This window comes from Planococcus citri, chromosome 1, assembly GCF_950023065.1.
Source record: "Planococcus citri chromosome 1, ihPlaCitr1.1, whole genome shotgun sequence".
Lineage (NCBI taxonomy): Eukaryota > Metazoa > Arthropoda > Insecta > Hemiptera > Pseudococcidae > Planococcus > Planococcus citri.
Window position 1 is genome coordinate 67625182 of NC_088677.1, and position 22484 is coordinate 67647665.

At 33.0% G+C, this 22484-nt stretch overlaps 1 protein-coding gene across 6 annotated transcripts in view; it reads left to right on the plus strand.

The window, feature by feature from the left end:
- LOC135833478 (protein abrupt-like) overlaps positions 1–22484 on the plus strand; it is a 64665-nt gene that overhangs the window by 17814 nt on the left and 24367 nt on the right. The window contains exons 1-2 of one of the 6 annotated variants that reach the window (XM_065347334.1): positions 376–961; positions 20310–20843. In XM_065347334.1, the coding sequence (XP_065203406.1) occupies positions 20628–20843 (216 nt within the window). In that variant the 5' untranslated portion in view covers positions 376–961; positions 20310–20627. Of the gene's footprint in view, positions 1–375; positions 962–1875; positions 2055–2079; positions 2583–20309; positions 20844–22484 lie in introns of those variants that run through there. The other 5 variants (XM_065347336.1, XM_065347338.1, XM_065347333.1 and 2 more) reach the window with 5 other exon arrangements.

Here is a 22484-nt window from a genome sequence, read left to right on the forward strand (position 1 = left end):
GAGTACCGAGTATGTGCGTGTGCATGCATACGCATGCTACCCCTTGCCATGGCATCGCTAAGTACTCGACGAGTGCGTGGTGCGTATTACATAGTTACACCGTGGAGAAAAGCTACCCCTTAGGACGGGGTGAGGCAGCGAGAGTGGGACGACGTCGTCGAGTACACGGAATACGTACGTACGGAGTACCACCAGGAGGAATACGTACGTACGTAAACGTGAAACGTGAATTTTCACCCCGTTTCGGCACAGAGGCTCGGGCTTGTTGGGCATCGGGCGGTATTTTCTCGCTCTCCTACTATCGGCGGTGGTACTCGCTACACTGGCGCGCTGATACCGAAGCCGAAGCCGGTGTGTAGGTACATTATATACACGCCGTGTAGTTACTACGCGTACGTAAACGTTCGTCTTCTTCGTACAACGAGTGCGAGTGCGAGGAGTATACGCTCTTCATACCATACCATTCCATTCCACCATTCCATACCCATACCCATCGCGGCTGGCAATAACAACAACACTATATTCACGAGCAGGAGCAGGCATACTCACTCGCGAGTAGTGTATAGAGTGTACACGCTACAAGCCGACCCGAAACGATACGAAATACGAATCCGACTCCTCGAGGAGGCGAAAAGTACACCGCGCGCGCGGATCACTGTGTAGTGTGTATGTTCGCTCTCGCACTCTCATTACTACATTACGGCGTGTACTCACGCACTAAATCGACGAGTTCGGTGTTCGTTTTTTTTTTTCAATTTTACTATTTTTTTTTTCGCATCGTAATTATTCGTCAAGTAGTGTCGGCGTGAAAATTTTTAAAAAATTTCAGAAAAATAAATCGTCGGTTGTGCTCGGAGTTTTTAAGTGCGTGGTTTTTTAAATACGAGTCGAATATTTTCGTAATATTTCTACTGTATAGTGCTGGCACACGTGAACAGCTGATAATTTTTTTACGCCGAAGGTGGGTTGTATTGAGAAATTTTGGTTATTTTTTCACGGTGATAATTTTTTTTAGAGCAAAGTGTTGTGTTGTTTTTTTTCAATTTTTTTTTTTTTTTTTTTTTTTTTTGTTGATGAAATGAATATTTTTTTCTGAATTTCAGGTATCCTTATATTTTTGTTAATTATTTGTGAATTTTTTCGGGGTGTTTTTTTTTTGGTTTGCATCAGTGTATATTGTATTGGTGTTTTTTGATATTGTTTTATGAATGATTGTTTGGTATCGGGTGAGTTTTTTGAATTTTTCTTACCCTTCGAACGGTATTTCCGGCTGTTTCCAATAATATAACCTGAGCAGGATCAGGAGTGAAGGCTGAGGAGTGAAGAGTTTTTTTCAAGTGTTTTTTTGCATCAATTTTTGTGATCACCTGTTCTGAATGATGTATTTACTCGGTGCTCTAGCATCAGAAAACACATTTTTCAGGTACCGGTAATATCTCGTCGATAAGATAGTTGTTTTTAGCCAAAAATAAACAAATTTTAGTTCCATTTTGGTGAAAAAACAACATCATCGGGAATTCTCGTCGTATACGATTATTGAAAGGGTATTTCCTCAATGTGTTCTTGTTTTCGATATTTATCGATTCTTCGAGGATAGTTCGGTCTTCGGTCGTACGAATTGAATACAAACAGGAAACGATTAACTCTATTCTGGAGCTCTGTATGAAATAGCCAAGTATTGAAAAAATTTACGCACAATTAGGCCAACAGGTGATACAGAGGTGTTAATATAGGTAGTATGTCGTATAGTTCGTACACTGTGAGGTGGTGTATCTTGAAATAGAGGTATTTACTTGCGTCCAGATAGCGTCACTGTACAATGCAACGGTGTACGACCTGAGCATCGCGGGAGACGGCAGGGCAGGCAGGGGGTAGAGAGGCTACGCATATACCATAATAATATATTTGATAGATAGTAGTGTACGTAGTTAAAGATACCGATTGGTATATAGAGTGTATATTTTGCGCGCGGCGGGTACATATTATTATTACTTATACACAGTGTGTAAATGAAGATAGGACCACAACAGTGAGCAGAGCACGAGCAGAGGAGAGTAAGTAAGCAAAACACTCTGTTAGAGTAAGTGAGAAAGAGAGAGTGAGTGAGAGGAGCTGCAACTACTACGACGACGACGACTACGGTGACTGAGGGCGGCAGCGGAGCGGCGAAAACGAGAGAGCAATTATTAATAAAATTATGTGTACGTCGATTAGTCGAACGCTAATCTGTTGTATGGGTCAAACGTGCCGTATTTGTGTTCGTTTTACGACGACGATTTAACGATAATTGAAATTGAAAAAAATTTCGACGAGATTTCCGTTTACCAAAATATTTTGTGACCGGTGGAAATTTTTGTTTTTTTGAGAAATATCGAGTTGTAAAATTTTTCCAAGTTCGCGAAATTTTTTTCCATAGTGAAGTGACATAGTGTGGTGCTTGGATCGTGAAAATTTTTTGAAAATACTGAAAAATTGAGCACGATTGTGGCTGTAGTAGATGTGGAGATGTGCAGGTGTTTTCTCGATCGACGAGTGTAATGAATCAATTGTTGTTGGGGAAATTTGACAAGGTTATCGCTCAAGTATGTACCTCTTACCTTTTGCTGGTTGTGTTGTGATTTTTTGTGTTTTTTTTGGGGGGAAAGGGTAAACGAGGGTTGTTTATCGTTGGTATTTTGAAAAAGATGATTCAGTGCAGGGTGATTGATGAACGAGTGACGTGTTATCTGGTGACGAATGATTATTGCAAAAGATAAGGATTTTTATCGCGATGAAATTTTGAAACTGATAAGGGTGCATTGTGCCTACGTCTCTACGTGTTTCTTCGGTTTGTGATTTTTTTTTTTTTCTAAATCTCGACTGATAACGTTCATAATCCGGACAATAGTTTTTACCGGTGACTAATAAATTTGAATTTATGTAAGGTGAGATCTATTTTGCAGTGAAAATGTATTTTTTTATTTGGCCCGAAGTACGAAAAAATTTTACGAACCGAAGGAGATAACAGTTGTAAAATTTTTCGAGATGTAATATTTCGACTACTTATTTCGAGAGGTGTTTTTTTATGCATTTCGATAAGAGAGGTGTAATATTTGCTCATTTTGATGCCCGAAGCTTGATTTTTATTTGTTTTTGATTATGCACGTAATTTTTTATTACGAGCCTTGTTTGCGATTGAGAATTTTTTTACAGTATATATAAGTATATTTTTTTCGAAAATCGCGATTATAGAACGTAGTAGTAGTGGTGGTAGTAGGTAATTATACAGCCTCGATTGCGAATTGAATTGACTGATAAGAGGTTTTGAAAACGTGTAATTATATTTTTATCGAGTACACGTACCTACTCGATGAATTTATTTAGTGTGTTTTTTTTCTCTCTATAGTCTATCTTGGAAAATGGATGTAATTGAGAAAAATTTTACGATGATCGATAAAAATAATGCTGTCGGGGGTGACGATGTTGAGAAATATTTGCAGTGTTTTTTTTTGGTGTGATTAATTTTAACGCGAGGAGTATTTTTTTATTTTGCTAAATTGTTTTTTTGTTTTTTTTTTTTTGGAATTTTATTTGCTAAGTGTGAAATTTTGATGGATAAAAGGGTGGAAATGATGATACTGCTTGAAACAATACGTTGTTTATCTCGAAATAATCGATAAGAAAAAAATGAAAATTTAAATTGGGAAAAATTGAAGGAAACAGGAGTGTGATTAATTTCAACTGGGTGGAAATAATGATACTGCTTGAAACAATGCGTTGTTTATCTCGAAATGATCGATAAGGAAATGATGAAAATTTAAATTATTGGAAAAACAGAAATGTTGATCGTTTTAATGGTTCAATCAGTGTTAAAATTTGGTTTTATTGTAACAATAAAAAAAAATTATAAATGTACATTAATTTTTTTAAAATTTTTTGATACAAAATAATAACGTTAAAATTGATAACAATTGGTGTATAAAATTTCAAAATGAATTTTGAGAACGAACGTTTAATCGCACGAGCTTTTTACTCGTGTTTCATCTTCATTTTCTGTTGATTTTTTGATTTTTTTTACGATGTTTTAAAATTATATACTTAGTTGAACTGTTTTCGTAAAAAATTGGAAAAGTAATGTTTAGTAGTGACATTTTTGGACCTTTTGAATTTTTTTGTAAATTTTTTCCTTAATTTTCAACCTGTTTGCGTTGAATTGCAATTTACCAAATATGATTGTAGTACATAAATTATTGTATCAAATTTCTTATCAATAATTCGAAAATGATCGTACTTTGATTAAAGTATTTTTTTTTCAGTATGGGTGGTGAATTATTTCAACGTAACGTTTATTTTGATCTAAAAGGAAGCTCTAAAAGTGCGGGAAAAGTTGTACATTTTCCTGAAAAGTGAAAATTTGAAATGAAAATCTACTTATTTTTTAGTTCAGTTTTTTTGGAATACTTGATTTTATTTGTTGATTAAAAAATAACGCTGTCGATGTTGATTCGAGATGTTGACCGGTCGATAAAGTCGAAAATTGGAATTTTTAGTCGAGAAGTTGAGGGAAAAATTGATAATTTTGTTTTTCGAAATTCGATTATCTCTCTGTAATTGTTCGGTTTCATTAATCAATCGAATTTTTGGAAATCGTAGTTCTAAAAGCGTAGAAAAAAATTTGTGAATTTTGTTTTACGAAATCTGATCTGAGATAAATTCAATTTTGTGAATTGAACGAATTTTTCATCAGGAAGATAAGGAAGGGTGGAAATAAATTGTAGGATGAGAAGAAGTTTGAAGAAAAAGCTCTGATAATGTAATTGAATAATAACTGTTCCTTTTCAGACTAAATTTTTTAGTTACTTTTCACCCTCTGCAAAAAAAAAGTCGAATAATAAATTGTTTCAAAATTGAATCAGTTTTGGTTTCTTTCTCAAGTTTTTCTGTGAAATACGAATGTTAATTATCTACGTAGAATTCAGTTCTTTATGAATAATTTCGATGTTTTACATAAGTAGTAATTTTAATGTAGACCTGAAATTATTGAAATTTCAGTGAAAATAACAAAAAAAAAGTTCCTTGAAGTATTTATTTATTTTCTGGTATGATTAACTGAATTGGATCGTTCAAGTTCTTAATGGTTTTCGAGATTCAATAATTGGATATTGTTCGAAATTCGAATATTGTATCATTTTTAAGTAAGATTTTAAAATTTTCTAGCTCATAATATTCTGGATTAGGTATTTTTATTTTTCATATTTTGGTAAAAATTTGAATTTTTTGGGTCGCGATTATTCTGAGAATGTCCCAACATTGCCATTATCTTATTCCTTTCCCTTCAATAATTTGATGAAAACATCATTCTTTTGCAATTTTGTACAAATTTTAGCAACTTTCTATCATTTTTTGTCATTTTCCATCAATTGTTTGTAATTTTTTGTCAGTTTTTCCAATTTTTTTTAGTTGAAAGTTGAAATTTGAATTTTCATGAAATGGAGCAAAATTTTAGCTGATTTGTAGTTGTTGTTTTTTATTATGGCAAACGGATATTTTCACTCGATTTTTATGTTGGCAAAATATCTATCAGGTCGCGAAAGTCTAGTAAAAATCGCGATTTTGAAAATAGGTCGCGAAAGTCGTGAAAAAGCCGCGATTTTTAACAAAAATTGCCAAAATGTTGCTAAAAATCGTCCCGATTTTAAATTTTTTTTTTTTTATTGAGTAAATGTACTTCTTATTAATATCTAATATTCATTTCATTGAATTAACAATGAAGTTTTCAAATTTTTTTCATATATCTTCAGTTCAGAGTATGTACTTTATATATTTTTTCATGTCACATGGGAACTACTGAAAGTTGGCCGAAAACTCCCTAAAAATAGTGTGAACTTTATTGGAAACCCATGTTTTTTTTTTTTTTTTTTTTCGTTAAAAAATTTGGGGGACTGAAGAAAAAAAGTCGCGAAAAAAAGATCGCGAAAAGTCGCGATTTTTGAGTACCAAATTTTGGTAGAAACTCTGGTTGAAAAATTTGCTAAAAAAGTTATTTTGAAATTTCGAAATTTGATGCCCTGTTTAGCGATCATTTGACCCTTCTTTTTCCCTTTTTCATTTTTATTGTTGGTTCTCATTTGTAAATAATCTGTTGAAGTCTATCATACTAGCCAAAAATTAGATGCAGTTTTGAATAATATGTGATTCTAATTTGCTACTTTGGAAACCACTTTAAAGATTGTGCTAAATTATGCATTTCTGAATGGATTAACAATCGAAGGAATTAAAGATGACCAAAGTCCAAAAAATGACGACTTTTTGCGATTTTCCATCAGCAATATTACTCTAATTGAAAGTTGAAATTTTGATTTTTAGGATTAGAGTAAAATTTTGATTGATTTTGTACATATTTAGTTTTTGACATATTTTGATGATTTTCATTCCTATCATGTTTTTTGTTACCAAAATGCTAAAAATATTATTTTACGAATATTCATTTCGCTAATTCTATAAGCGAAAAAAATGACCAATTCCGTAACACCGAACACAAATATTTCAATTTCACTCTAAAATACTCATTCTGAGAATTACGTGAATTTTTTTTCCAAAATTAACACGTTTACTCGTCTACGAGTAAGTAATCGCGATAGCGAGCAAGTTTCTGATATCGATAGAGAGTATGATGGGGTGAGGATAGAAGAACGATGAGAGTTGAAGCTTGTAGAGAGTCGCAGACCTAACACGACGACGCGACGCGTGAAAAAAAAATGAATTCCCTGCATCGTAATTACACGTCCAGGTATTCGATAATGGTATAGGAGTCTGATCGTCTGGTAATTGTTTTCTCAGTATACTATACGATTTGTTTATCGACCAAAGTATATTATACGCATTCGTATCGTATCCGTGCATATTGCCATATAAATGACGATTTTGAGTATAGTAGTATTATTTTGTCCTTGTATATTAATGGATTTTTTTTTCGCTATTTCAAACGTATATGTAGTCGTCGTCGACGTTTATTTATATACGCCAAAGACGCGTTAATGCGATCGAGGTATGGTATTTAATTAAAAATTAATTAATAACAACTATACCACCGCTGCAGCTGATGCTGATGGCGCGTGTAGTGTATAATAATGAAGAAAAGCGAGCTAGAGATACGTACGAATGTGCGAGTATGTTCTCTCATGTGTTGAGTGGAAAAAGGCACCTTACCTGCATATACATATACGTATAACTTACGCGTATGAAGAATCGAACGACTAGGTATATAGCAGGAAAAGTAAAGAAAAACAAGAGTAGGATAGAAGAAAAAAAAATCGTGTCGTAATTTACGACGACGATATTTCCACACAGAAGGAACAACCAAGCAACGTGAAAAGAGAGAAATGAGAATGGCGTGAACGGATGGGATGAATGGGGATGCTGGATACGACTACCTACGAGCATCAGGGATGGAGGATTGGTGGGAGAAGGGGGGGAGGGTGAAAATTTTCGGCAAAATAAACGACGAACAGTGAAATCCGTGTAAGACGACGGAGCTTTTAACGACGCGTATTTTTCTGCGTTCTTTTCTCATCCCTGCTCGCTGTCTGTTTCTCTTTCTTGCTCATTCAGTGTATTGCAACGGCCAAAATTGTTATTCCAAACTTATCTGATAAATTTTCCAATTTTTTGAGGCATTCGCGAATTTTCTCAATAATATTTGGCTGTGCTCGGTTTTTTGATTTTTGTTTATGTACTCGCTAAAATTTCATTTTTTTTTTCATTCCTTTTCAATTCGTTGGTTCGTCAATGTACTTTTTCTAATAATTTTTTTATGTACGCGAATTCGCGAAATTTATATAATGTCTATTTGTTTCATGTACTTTTCATGTTTTCTTTATAAATGAATTTATCTAATGACGATTTCTACTTTTTGTATCGTCATGTTGGTTACATAAATGGGGGCCCGTCCGGGATAGAAACGAAACGGTTCGTTATTTCGTTTTACATAGTTATTTTGTTTTTAACTGTTTTTAAAAAAAAAATGTTCGATCAAAAAAGTCATTTGGTTGAAATTCTAAACCAAGATCCAAACATCTGTATGTATATCGTCTGTACGTAATTACATATCTACGACTACGTTTTCTCCGCGGAATTTGAGTATGCTGAGTGTGTCAACCTTGATGTTACGTCACTACTTCCGATTTCTGTCAAATGAGTCCGCCTAATTCGTCAAATTCATTCAATTTTCTGGAATTATCGATGTCGCTTTTCTCAGCCTGAACCACCAGCACTTGTGTCAATTGATTGGTAATAATATTTCGCTGTTTTTGTTTATTTCGTTCAGCTCATCACCACTCTCGTCATCACATCATAGTTCTCGTTGGGTATTCAAGTATACGTGGTATTTATATTTTGAAAAAAATACGTTTTTGTAATTTTTATTTATTCACGATGTTTTATTTGATAAATCGTCAATTTATTTTCGCATACTTATAACCCACGATATTACGTAATCAATTACCCACCTATCTTATGCTATATTTTTTTTTTTTTGAAAATTGATTGATCAAAGAAAGACATGGAGGAATTCTCAAATAATCCAAAGTTGTTCAATTGTCTCCTTACATTAACAAAAACTCTGGTTAGACTCCATAATCACCTAGATTTATTAGAAGGTAAAAAGACCTCTTTTTCATCTAATTTATTATCTCAAAATAATGAAAAAAGTTATGGTGAGCCTTTCTCTCAATGTTTACCTCAAATACCAGTATCAAATTTTATCGAAACATTTAGAGGTAATTATTATTTGTCTTCAAATAATACAACCGATAATTACGTTTCTACGAACTCAACTCAAATTTATGAACAGAGTTACGGAAATTATCTCGATTTTAGCGATACAAAACAGTGTCCTTCTGAAAATAGGGATTTTAATAATTTTATTGAGCCTAAATTTGTATCTGTTTCTCAAGTTTACAAACAAACTTATGGAAATTATCTCGATTTAAACCATATAGGTCTGAGAGTTCACAAAAAACCCGATCATGTAATTATCCATATGTCTTTTATGGATGATTTTTGTGAGGCAAAAGTATCGAGCGAATCTTTGGAAGTTTTGAACAAAACTACAAATAATTTCCAACTTGAAATTTTGAACTCAGACAAAAATCACGCATGTGATTTCACTCATAATTCTTTGAAAACTGAATTTAAAATCATTGATGATTTTCCCAAAGCAGAAAACTCAAATAATTTTTGTCTTGATTTTTCACCAAAGTTTGAAACTTGTGAGATCAAAATATCTGAAAAGGCTCATTCAGTTGAGAATTTTTCGGAGATTGAAAATATTAACATAGTTGAGATATCTGAACCCTCAATTTTATCTCAAGTTTGTTGTGATTCGGAAAACTATGTTTTCAGTCCAAGTTTTTTTGAATTTGATTTGTTAAAACTAGAAAATGAAATATTTTTTGAGCCAATCATGTTTGAGTCGTCTTCAAATAGTGTTACTAGACCACAAACTTCAAACTTGATAAATTTAGGATCGCAAATTCCAAAAGTTCATGATAAACTAGTTTTAGATGTAACTATAAGTGAGAACTCTCACGAATCCAACATGTCTGAAGATCTTAAAGTTGAAATCAAACTTATAAATCCTTTTTTCAAACTTGTCAATAATTTTGATACAAAATTTATAATCATCAGTATAACAAAACGTTATTTAAAAATGATGTTTGATAAAACCGATCTCTCTTATTTTACTGCATTTTCTCATGCAGGGGGCAAGTCTGTATCTTTTGTAAAACCTTTGCAGGATGATAATTTTTGTGGATATAATAAAATGTTCGATGATCAATCGATTTTGAAATTTATTTTGATTTCCCTGAAACGCAAAAGGAAAAAATGTTTTTTAGATCTTAATGGTTCGCTTTCCTCTGTAAATTTATTCGCTCAAACTGCTCGAAGTTATTGATTTTTCTGATCAATTAATTTTTATTCTTGAAATGAAAATGATTAATTTTTTCTGATTTAGTGGCATTTCTATGCACATCTTTCTGATCCAATTTTCCAACTTTCCAGTTTTTCTTCCTAGTTTTTTCCAATTAATCTTTTCGTTTTCCTTCGTTTTCCTTTCCTACTCTCTGGAATGGGGTGAGGGACTTTTGTCCAAGCCTTACATTCCAGAGAAGGTGGCAGACCATGGTGCAGGCTCGTTGTTTTCCATCTACGCGAGTCTCACGTTGGTGTCACTCTCTTCTCCTATTTTTTTATTTTTCCATGATGTCTCCCGGTTTTTGTCTCTTTTTCCTCATACTTAATATTGTCCTATATATTTTTGTTTTTTTTTTTTTAAATTTATTGTTTTGTTTAATTTAGAACGCGATAAAATTAATTTAGGTAATTTTTGATTGTTTATTATTATTTCACAATTTTGTTATTTTCATCTATGGTCAATTCAATTTTCTCTAAGCTTGCTTTGAGAAATTTGAATTAGCCAGGGGGCATATGCAACGGCCAAAATTGTTATTCCAAACTTATCTGATAAATTTTCCAATTTTTTGAGGCATTCGCGAATTTTCTCAATAATATTTGGCTGTGCTCGGTTTTTTGATTTTTGTTTATGTACTCGCTAAAATTTCATTTTTTTTTTCATTCCTTTTCAATTCGTTGGTTCGTCAATGTACTTTTTCTAATAATTTTTTTATGTACGCGAATTCGCGAAATTTATATAATGTCTATTTGTTTCATGTACTTTTCATGTTTTCTTTATAAATGAATTTATCTAATGACAATTTCTACTTTTTGTATCGTCATGTTGGTTACAGTATCTCGGTTTGTGTTCTTTTGCAACCGTTAACCTTGACTCGAAATTGCTAACGCGTAGAATAAATTAAGTATGAAAGTGTTTTTTTTGAAAGAGAGAGAGAAAAAAAAATTGGGAAATGTGTGCAGGACTTCGATATGAAAATGACGTGCTGTAGTCGAGGGTAAGATTTCTTGTTGATGAAGAGAGAAAATCTCGTGAGAAAGGTATTGCGATGATGATGGTGGTTGTTTGATGATGCATGTTCAAACTTTGACCTGACTTTAAGTCGTAAAGTTTAATAAAATGTTGCGAAGTAGCTCGAGAGTTGAGCGAATTAGGGTTAAAAAGACTGATATGATTTGTATTATTACCTGTAATCTTTAGAATGAGGATTTGAAAAGGTCTACTCGTGTATTGGAGTTTGGGAAGGTTCAGCGAAATGTTGACTAATTTTGTCGGCAATTTTTCAAAAAATTGAATGCTTATTTTGGAAGATGAATTTTGAGAGCTTTGGTAATTGATCAGATGTTGATTCTAGTATTTTTCGCCGAATGCGATAAAATTTTCAGTTGAGAAAAAATATTTTAATTTTTTTTCAGGAGTAGATGAGATATTGAGATAAATATCAAACTTCTAAATTTTGTTAGAGGTTATTGAATTTTTTTAAAGTGTTATTTAGCATTTTTTTTTAAAATATTCAAACTCGTTAGCTTTTTATGTGAGGCAAGGTCTTTTAAAATGAGATGAAAAATGCTGAATTGCTAAGTAAAATTATTTTTTCGTAGCTTATTTTCGTTTTTAAAGAGCCTAGTCGAGGAAAATTTCAACACCTCATATACACCTTTCCTGAATACCTACTTGTAAAAATGTACGTGTTCAGGAAGTCAGGAAAACATTTTTTTGGTAATTTATTTTCATTCTTAAGGAGAAGAAAAGATCAATTTAGGTATAGTTGCACCATTCTGTGAACAAACTCGAATCAAGTTAAACCAAGTTTAAGTGACATATCAATACAAATTTTTGTATGCTAAAAAATAGCCAGCAATTTTTATTCGCATTTAAACCGAGTTTAGCGTTAATCTGAGTTTAAACCATGATGGTGCAACTAGCCCTTATTGAATGAAAGTGGAGTCCATTAGTCAATTGAGTTCAATTATACGATTTCTGTCCTGTTGATCTTACGAATTGGATTTTTCTGATTACTGATCGTTTTTCATTCGCAAGAGAAAATCTTTTTTGTGGGGTATTTTTGGCAACTTTTGTTTCTGAATTCGAAATTTTCCATATATTTCGTTTGTTTTAGTCTGTTGAAATTTCAGTTTTCTTGTTTATTGTTGAGTTTTGATTAACTTGATCGAGCGACATAATCTCTGGATTCTTACAATTTGATAATTGTTTTTGTGATTATCATTATGATTACTCAATTAGCTTCATATATGTTCCCAGCCACATAGGTATCACTGGAAACGAAACTGTTGATAGATTAGCAAAAACAGCCGCTGCCCCCTCCCCTCTTACCTCGCTCACTCCTGATGACATTAAATCTCTAATCACTCACAACACATTTACTAACTGGCAGAACTTTTGGTCACAACAAACTTCAAACAAACTCTTCCAACATGAAAAAACTACCCTCCCCTGGAAAAATCTAGGCCACCTGAACAGAAACGAAGAAATCCTGATTACTAGACTAAGAATAGGCCACACAAAAATTACTCATAACCACTTATACCAAAAAGAACCAAAACCCTCATGCCAATTTTGCAGAAACGAACCCACATCCATCCAACACATACTTTTCAACTGTCCCCAACTAAACAAAACAGACTTACACTACAGATAAAAGAAAACCCACCTACTATCCCTGACGAACCCTCAGAAATTCATCTCCCTAATAAAAAACATCAACCTCACAAACCAAATCTAACCCCCCCCCCCCTTACGGGTGTAATAATCTTGTAATTATAAACACCCAAAAAAAAAAAAAAATTAAATGTTTTCTTTCTGTAATAAATGATAATGATATGTTCAATTTGACCCCTCCCCCCAAATTGATGATCATCTTATATTTACGATTATTTTATGATAATTGAACAAAAAAATTACATCTCGAATTTTTTCCCCTGATGAATCAAAAAATTGTCGAAATCGCACACTCTCAATTTCCTTCAAAATCGAAAATTTTTTCCTTCTTCAGTTACGTTCTTTGTTTTGATTAAAATTATACAAAATCGATGTTCATGTTCTTGTCGATGGCAAATTTCAAAAACGAAGAAAAGCCATCAAGAATCCAGTACAAGAAGAACCACAAGAAAGGTCTTCATCTCCAGAGGAAACTTCAAACGTTGAAATTCCTCCAATTCTTCTCCCAGATGTTGCGAATTATACGTCAGAACCCTTGGTAATTAAGAAAATTGTCACCAAGGAATTCGAATCCGAAATCAACATCAAGTTTTGAAAATATTTTTAACAGATATCGATGACTTCCTCAATTTGACGAGAAAAGTCTCGAAGAAGACTAAAGAAAATTTTTTACGTTTAGTAATCCTGTTGTAATGAAGAATGCCCTTCTTACTCAATCACTGATGATGAAATTCACGATGCTTTTGAGATAAATTGAAATCGATTCCTATCGAGAAAAATTATCGATAGCTGGATTTTCATCGTTTTTTAGTAAATTTTCCTCAAGAGAGTATAAAATTTATGGATTGATTTTCCAATTCAATTTGATTTACGATGTCGACTTTTGGTTGGAGTGGAGAAAAATCGATGCATTCTGGTACTAATAATAACCGAAACCAGAACGATAACAAAAACTAAAACCATTAAAAACTGCTAAAATTATCAACTAACAAAATTAAATTCTGAACAAAATCCTTTTTCATCTGCATCTCAAAATCAAAGAAATTTTCTTTATGTTGGTTTTGGTTTTTATTTTATTTTCTTATTTTCGCTTATTGATTTTCGATTTTTTCGAGGCTCTTTTCTACTTTTTTGAAAAAAATTTGGCCGAGAATTAAATTTTAACCGAAACCGAAACCACTAAAATAATATGTTTCCAAACTAAAACCAAAACGTTTGAAAAACCCAAATTTAACTAGTATGTAGTAAAATTCGTTCTGTTCTCGATGATTGATTTCTGAGGAAGAATTTCCACCTAAATTGTATAATGATTTGCTGAGAATTCTGCAAAAACTGCTTCAAACTTGAACGTATCGAGTGAGATTGATTTTTCAAAAAGTTTTACAAAAATGCTTTTCGATTAAAAGTCGAGTTTGTGTTTTCAAATTTGAAATTTTGACTAATAATCTTGAGCTAAAATGAAACAACAAAATTTTTCTAATTATGAATCGTTTTCTTAGTTTTGTTTTTGTGTATTTTTATAATGTTTCGAAAAATTTGGAATTTTTGCAATGATTTTTTGTGGTTTTGTAAAAGTAGCGTAGAACGTTTTTTAGAAGGAGGAAAGAGCAGACAGAATTGTCGCATTTCTTGTTTTGTTGAAAACATGAGAAAAATTCAGTAGATGAAAAATGGTGTCTGATTTCCTCTTTTTTCGTTTTTTTACGGGTTGAAAAATTCGTATGAGGAAAAATTATCAAATTTCCTACAACTCAATGATTGAAATTCATCTCTTTCCCCGAATTAAAATAATATGGCCAAGTTTAGGTTTCATTCATTTGGGAGTTTGGGACTCTCACTGGTATCATTGATTTATAGAAGAACTCTGATCATAATCCTCCTGACGAGTAAACCTGTAGGCAACTCATACGACACGATTTTTATGAATGAATGACGATGACGAATGAACTCAACAATGTGCTCGTATACCTATTTTGTTTCTCCCCTTTTTTTTCGAAGACGCTCGCGACGAAAAAGAAGGGCAAATATTGTAGTATAAGTATACGTACTATGTGTATTGTGTATATGTATAATAGGGACGCGTGCACGTTATCAGTTTGACTTCTTTATGGCTTTTTTCTTTGGGCTCGAGCTCGATGCACCGCGATATAGCTACACGACGACTGTAAGGTGTGTGTGCAAGTGCTGGGTGCTGTGCTGGTGTTTGTGTGTGTTTTCATTTAATTTCGATCTGTGTCAGTAGTGATAAGAGAGGAGGAAAAAAAATGAAAACGATACGAGACGTATTTTTATAACGGTCGAGTACGTAAAATATACATAATATTAGAGCCACGAATGTGAATTATGAACTGTAGAGTTGTCAGCGGTGGCACGTACACGTCCCGAATATTTTATGTACGCGTGTCCTGTCCATATTTTATTTGAAGGAGGAGTTGAGAAGGAAGGGGATTATAATGAGTATGTGCTTAGCTATCGCGATCATTTCGAAAATTATGATTTGATTACCAATGTTTGGGTTTGTTTTCAATGTGTACGAAATGGATTTGTTGAAGGAAGAGTCGAGGTTCCGAATGCAATATTTTTTGAAAAATTTTATTCCCGAGTTTCTATTTTTGACTCGAGTGTAGGGATGATTTTTTATGACTGAGTGCTTCAATTTCTCAAAATTTTGATTAATATTTGTGAGGACATGAGGAGCTTTTGTGAATAATTGAATTGACGTTTCACCCCTCATCATGAAATCGAAGTCCATCAGATGGTGAATAATAATGATCGGTCTTGATGATCGCTTGATGGCCATTGAAAATTGAAGTAAGGCGTTTCGTTCAACATTTTTTGGGCATCGAAGAACGAAAAAAATGGTTAAAGTTGAAATTGAAATTATGAAAGTTGAATTGGGGTGGGGTGGCCGGTGGGGGGATGTTAGGCAGTGAAACCGGATAAAAATTTTACCAGCTGATTTTTAGTGATTTTCAATGACTTTTTTTGTGATTTTCGGTCATTAAAAAAAAAAAAATGGATTTTTTGAAATACGTAATTTTCACCATTTTTAGTGATTTTCAGTGAGAAAAATTTGATGGTAATTTTTTGTTTTTTTCGTGACCCTTCGCTGTTTTTTTTTTTTTTTTGTAAGCGAGTTTTTTATTAATTTTTCATTGACTTTGTTGCTATAGTTTATTTTTAGTATACTTTTTCACTAATTATGAATGATGGTTGAGAAATCTTTTACAAAAGGATAATTTGACAGAGAAATTTACCTTTTTATACAGACTGGGATAATTTTTTCGAAGACTGATTAGATGAGATGAGACATATTGAAAGTAAAAAGACAATCATGTACACCTTGAGTGAAGCAAAAAATCAATGAAAATGGCTCTACATTGTATGTATTTTGTTGTAGGTATTGTTTTTTTTTTTTTTGGAAACGAAACAGTACGATGTAGATCGAAAATGATAATAAGTAACAATACGTATCTAACACCTATACGAAAGAAAGAGAGGCAGTACGAGATGGAATATTTATAAAATGGAAATTCCCATCCGATAATGACTCGTTAGTCGTAAAAGAAGGGTAAAAACTTGCAGCTTTTATCGTCAGTTGCGTACCTATATATTTTTCTCGTGTGTGTTGTGTAGGTAGGTATAATATGTAAGGTGTAAGTAATAAGGCGAGGCAAGGTAGTGCCTCGTAAGTTAAAAGTACTTTTAGTATGTACATACGATATGTAGATGAGGGAATTCTATAGTCGTCGTCGTCGATATATGAAAACTACGTAGGTTGTAACTTGTGCATACGTGTATGTATGTATGTATGTATTAGTAGTATAATAATACGAGCGTGTACTTTACATGTATGTATGTGGATGTGCCCTTATACGAGTTTTAAGATGTATATTGTACAATGTACATATACCTACTCGTAGATGTACCTGAGCTATTTTAGATACCACTGAATTCATCGAGTAATATTATGTACACGAGAACATACTACATATACGAATGCGTCGTTTATTTTGGCCCAGTTACTGCGTTTATCTTGCGATAGCGTGTAAACGAGTCGGAGTATGTAGTATGTTTTTCGAGGAACGAGGCAAATACGAGCCAAGTAGGGGATGTTTCTCTTTCTGTGGGTAGAAAAGCATTATAGTGCGTGGTTTTGAAAGTGAGAATAGCGTAGAAATGGTTAATATTATAAAAGAACGAGGTGTTTCCAAAAAATTATTTTTTGGGGCATTGTAAAGGTGTGGGCATGTTTGAAAAGTACATAGGTTAGGTGCATTTTAGCTGAGTTGTCGTGAAATGTATTGTAGCTAATCTGATGAGAGATTGGTGTTGAATAATTTGGAATTTTTGTTCTTTGATGATTCATTTATGTTTAATGATGGAAATAATTTGTATGTCGTCATAGCAGGATTAGTTTCAGGTCTGATTTGTCCTATTTAAAATAGAGGCTGTAGGATCAGATGGCTTTTTACTAAAAACTGAAAACTGAAACTAAAAACTGAAAACTGAAATTTTGGTAGTTTATTTTTTTCCAAAATTTCCAAAATATTACAAAGATGGAAAAAGAAGTGGAACTAAAACTGAAACTGAAAAAAGCAAAACAAAAACTAAAAACTGAAAACTCAAACTGAAAAAAAATAATTGAAATTTAGGTAGTTCAAATTTCCAAAATTTTACGAATTTGATGGAAAAACAAGAGCACCATAAGTGAAACTGAAACTAAAAACTAGAACTGAAACTGAAAAAAAAACTGATAACTGATAACTGAAAACTGCAACTGAAACTAAGAACTGATGATTGAAATCTGAAACTAAAAAAAAAAAAACAGAACTAAAATTATAGGTAGTTCATTTTTTCTCAAAATTTCCAAAATTTTACGAATTTGATGGAAAAAGAAGTGGAATTGAAACTGAAACTGAAACTGAAAGCTGAAACTAAAAACAGGCTGATAACTGAAAAAAACAAAACTGGAATTTAGGTGGTTTATTTTTTCTCAAAATTCCAAAATATTACGAATTTGATGGAAAAATAAGTGGAACTGAAACTGATAACTGAAAACTGAAAACTGAAACTGAAACTAAGAGCTGATAACGAAAAACTGAAACTAAAAAAAAATAAATAAATAAATAAAGTTTAGGTAGTTTATTTTTTCTCAAAATTTTCAAAATATTACGAATTTGATGGAAAAATAAGTGGAACTAAAACTAAAACTGAAAAAAGCAAAACTGAAACTAAAAACTGAAGACTGAAACTGAAATTAAAAAAAACAAAACTGAAATTTGAGTAGGTATTTACTTTTTCTCAAAATTTCCAAAATAATGTACGAATTTGATGGAAAAATAAGTGAAATTAAAACTGAAACTGAAAAAGGTAAAACTGAATCTAAAAACTGAAAACTGAAATGTAAAAGTTTTGCCATCACTGTTTTCTATCAAAAAACTTATTTGTGTATTTTATATTTTTTTGTGATTATTCAAATCAATTTTGTAGCGAAACACCAAATTTCCCTGATTTTTACCAACCTTTTTTTTAGTGATTTTCACTGATTATTTTTAAAAGACGTTTTAGTGGTCATCGCTGATTTTTTTAGTGATTTTGTTATTTTTTAAAGTTGGTTTTCCACTGTTTATTGTAATTGTTCATAGATTTTTAAAAATGATTTTCCTGCGATTTTCTTGTCAAACACCAGTAAATTTCACCGATTTTTTTTTAACGATGTATTAATGATTTCCTTTCATTTTTTGTGATTTTACACTTCACTGATTTTTTTCACCTGTGTTTCGGTGATTTTCACTATTTCTTATGATTTTCGGTTTTACGATTTTTTTTTCTTTACATTTTTTGGTGATTTCAGTGATTTTTTTCTCTGATTCTGTAGTGTATTTTTGTACTGATTTTCTGGTGCAATTTTTGGCCATTTTTTCAGTTGAGGAGGAGGGGGGGGGGTTTCAAACTAATCGATTCCGCAGGCTGCAGTCAGATTATTCGGTTTCCTAATACAACTAACAATAAGTCGAGGTGATTGATGAGGAACTGTTTTTCGATTCCATCGTCAGGATTATTCGAGAGCGTTTTATTCGTTTATTGAATTTCATTTTCCTCGAATTCTTTCTATCATGTTCGTTCAGTTTTTAGAATTCAAAACATTCAGGAATAAAAAATTGGGGTATCTTTTTATTTGATCAATTGAAAATAGAACTCGAAGTAGACTACGATATTGAGCTGGAAATCAGTGTAACGTACATATGATCCGAAACAGATCAGAATGCTTGATAGCGTGAGAAAAAGTACATACATGAAAATGAGGGATGAGCAGAGATCTTAAGCATTTCGAAGAACTGAAAAAAACACTGCGTCATCGGCGACGACAATATCGTCCTCGTTACATATTTCACAGCAGGTCTCATAGGATTTTGGGAAAGCTGACCATCAAAGACACGGAGCTTTTTTTTCTCTCTCGAAAGGGTGATTTTCGACCCAGAGAGGCTTAAAATGGGAGGGTAAGTGCGGTTATGTTGCGTTGGTCGATGGTCGATGGTTGATGGCTCATTTATAGGCGTTTCTATCAGTAATTTTCGTCCGCCTCGTCCTCGACGAAGGCGAATTTTTTTTTTCATCATCTTTTTAAAGATGATTTATCTTTTGTAATTATACGAAAAAGAATGGTGGAAGAGGGAAAGAGGGAGAGAATCGGGGAATATGGTGATTTAATTAGGCTCGTTTGTTAGTTTCCCTAGAGAACGTAAATATTTCGAATGGCTCAGTATGTCGATAAAGTGGGCCTGTGGTTTGGGTATAATTTTTAAACGTACAAGTAGGTCTAATATTTTAGGTTTTTTTTTGTGTTTAGAGAGAAAAATGTGGAAATTGAATAGGATATGTTTTTTTTCGACGTCAAATAGGCGTCACAATGTGTTGTAATTGGCGTGGTTTTTTTTTGCGAAGATTTGAGAATTTGTGAGCGTTGATGAAGTGGGGTTGAATTCAAGGTTTACTCTGAATTCTGATGTATGGAAAAAAATACATTGGCATTTTTTTGAAATAAATGACAAATCCTGATAATTCACTTTTTACGAACTATACAAATGCTCTTAAAATCGACCAGTTTCACTAGAAATTGGCAAACTGGGGAAAACCCTCCTACCCCCTCTCCTCCTTCAGAGCGTACCCGGGAAATCAAAGTGAATTTTTCAGTTGCTATAGTCAGAAGTGGCTCGTCCTGGTGAACAAATTTTGTGATTTTCGTTGACAGATTTTCCATATTCAAAACATTAAATAATATTTCATTATCAAATCTATAATTTTATCAGGATTACTCGTTAAATTGGTGAATTTGGAGTCTTCTGTATGAATTCATCGATCATAAAAATCACTTTTACTGCTCGTATCATGAAAACCTTGTGATCGATTCAAATTTGATGAGTTTCGTGTTGGAAAAAAAATCGAGCATTAAAAATATGTACCTACCCTGACTCTGTACAACGTAGGTTGATAATTTCCATAGTAAAAATAGACAACCATCATCGACGATGTAATTTTCGAAGCGAAAATTTTATCAATAATGCATCTCATTATCATTACCCTACGTAGATTGTATACAAATGTGAATCACATCGTTATTTTACCTATTTCATATTGTTTACTTATGGTTGATTTTTTTTCCTATCTTTTGCAGAAACGAATTTGATCGATGCACGTGATAGAAAAATAAACTGACGAAAATGATCTCATTATTCTAACGAATCCTCGAACGACCGAAGTGAAGACGGAAAGTCCAAAAACCGCGACGACGAAATGACAACTGATGACGAGAAGTGAACAGAGGCTAGAAAATTGAATATGTGAACCTTTGATCGTGTATAGAAGCAGAAGCAGTAGCAGAAGAAGAAGAAAATATTATTATACAGAATAGACAGCGTGTTTTTTCGCCATCGCTTCGCCGCCTCCTTCGAAGTGCACAGCAACTTAATCGGTGACATAATTGCCAATACAAATGGGCGGTATAGGTCCGACCGGGGCTATCGGCGGTTCGGAACAACAGTACGCGTTAAAATGGAACGATTTTCACGCCAGTATTTTAAACTCGTTTCGCCATTTAAGAGACGAAGAAGATTTCATTGATGTTACCATTGCCTGCGACGGATTCTCGTTCACGGCCCATAAAGTCGTACTGTCGGCGTGTAGCCCTTATTTTCGTTCATTGCTCAAGGTACGTACGTACGTTCACGTTGATGGGGTTTATACGATTATTGTTATCATTTTGCGTCGTCGGTGTAAGCCTATAAAACACGATAGGATGGGGTTTTGCTTTTTTTGCCCTTTTTCCCCGTAGTTAGGGATATTTTGCGATGGGTCATTGAACTGATTTTTCCTTGAGATAGGATCTTGCTGAGATATTTGGCTTCAGATCAGGGAACCTGAAGCTCTGACTCTGGTTGGAGAAATTTGCGAATTTTTCCTTCTCGTTTGAGAAATTTTGGAATTCAGTCCGATCACTTTGGTCCATTTCTCTCAACTTGAGAATTGCTACCATGGGCCAGATTTTATTGGTACCTTACTCGCAGAGCATAAATTCGATGAAAAAAAAATGTTAAATAATTTTGATGGAACGTCTCGTAATACTTGTGTTGAAACGCAGTATCGTAATTTGAAATTTAATAATAAATTATCTATTACCTACCACAGGCTCGTATTTGTTGAAAAATCATTTTAAATCGAGTTCGAGTACAACCTACATATTTACGACGTCCGAAATGTGAATAAAGAAAACACAAAAATTTCGAGCAAATAAAACTGAATTAATTTCGATCGAAAAATAATATGCTATAAACATGTAAAAAAATCCTATTAAAAATTGTTATTCTGTGAACGAAATTTGAGTGGAAAATTTTTATGACGAAAAAATAGGTATAGGTAAATATTGTCCATTTTTAAAACAAATACCTATACCTGCTTGCCCTTTGGTATTACAAAGTTTTGTGTACGAGTAAGGACATTTTTATTACCATTTGAATAATAAAGGTTTTTCTTTGCACGATCAACGCGAGCTGATAGGCAGTTATGTGTATAATATGTACGAGGTATCTGTGGGGGGTGGGGGTAAATATAGCGTGAAATATAACGTGTCGAGTTTGATGTTTCGTAGATTACTTCCATAGTAATTTGTGTGACTAACTAAATTATGCACAGATCTGTGTATTGTATGATTTGGCCAATCATTAGAAGGTTTTGCTGAGGATTCATCGTAAGTTTTAGGCTGCAGAAAGTGATGCGAACTCCTGCTCCTCCACACCCCCCCCCCTTCCCTCCATTCTATACTCGAAGGATCTTGACAGTTGGTCTAAATAAGTAATTCTAAGATGTTTTATTGATTTTAGTTATTATTTTCTATTGAAAATCAGCTTTCGAAATTCAAGTTTTGGAATTAAAAACCAGATCTTGAGAGCTTTTTTGTCCATCAAATTCAAAATTTAGAATTTTTTGAAAATGTTCTCTCGTTTCTTTCAATCCAAGTGCGTTAAAATTTCGAAAAAAAAATTGAATGGGAATTGTTTGAGCATTATTTTTTTTTAAATGACGAGAAAAAGGGAGGGAGGGGAAGCAAGAGAAAAACTTTTCACATTTCTTTGATTTTTTGCAATTCATTATACTGTCTGAGCAGAATGAGCCCAATTTTTTTGGCATATTTTGAGCTGAAATGCATAATTTGACATTATTTTAGACATTCTTTTCGATTTTCAAAATTTTGAGTTGAGCTCATTTTCAAAAGTACTTACTTACCTACTTATTTTTGAGCATGTAAATTACGAAACTGAAAAATTCCTGAAAATTTAAAATAATGAAAAATCGT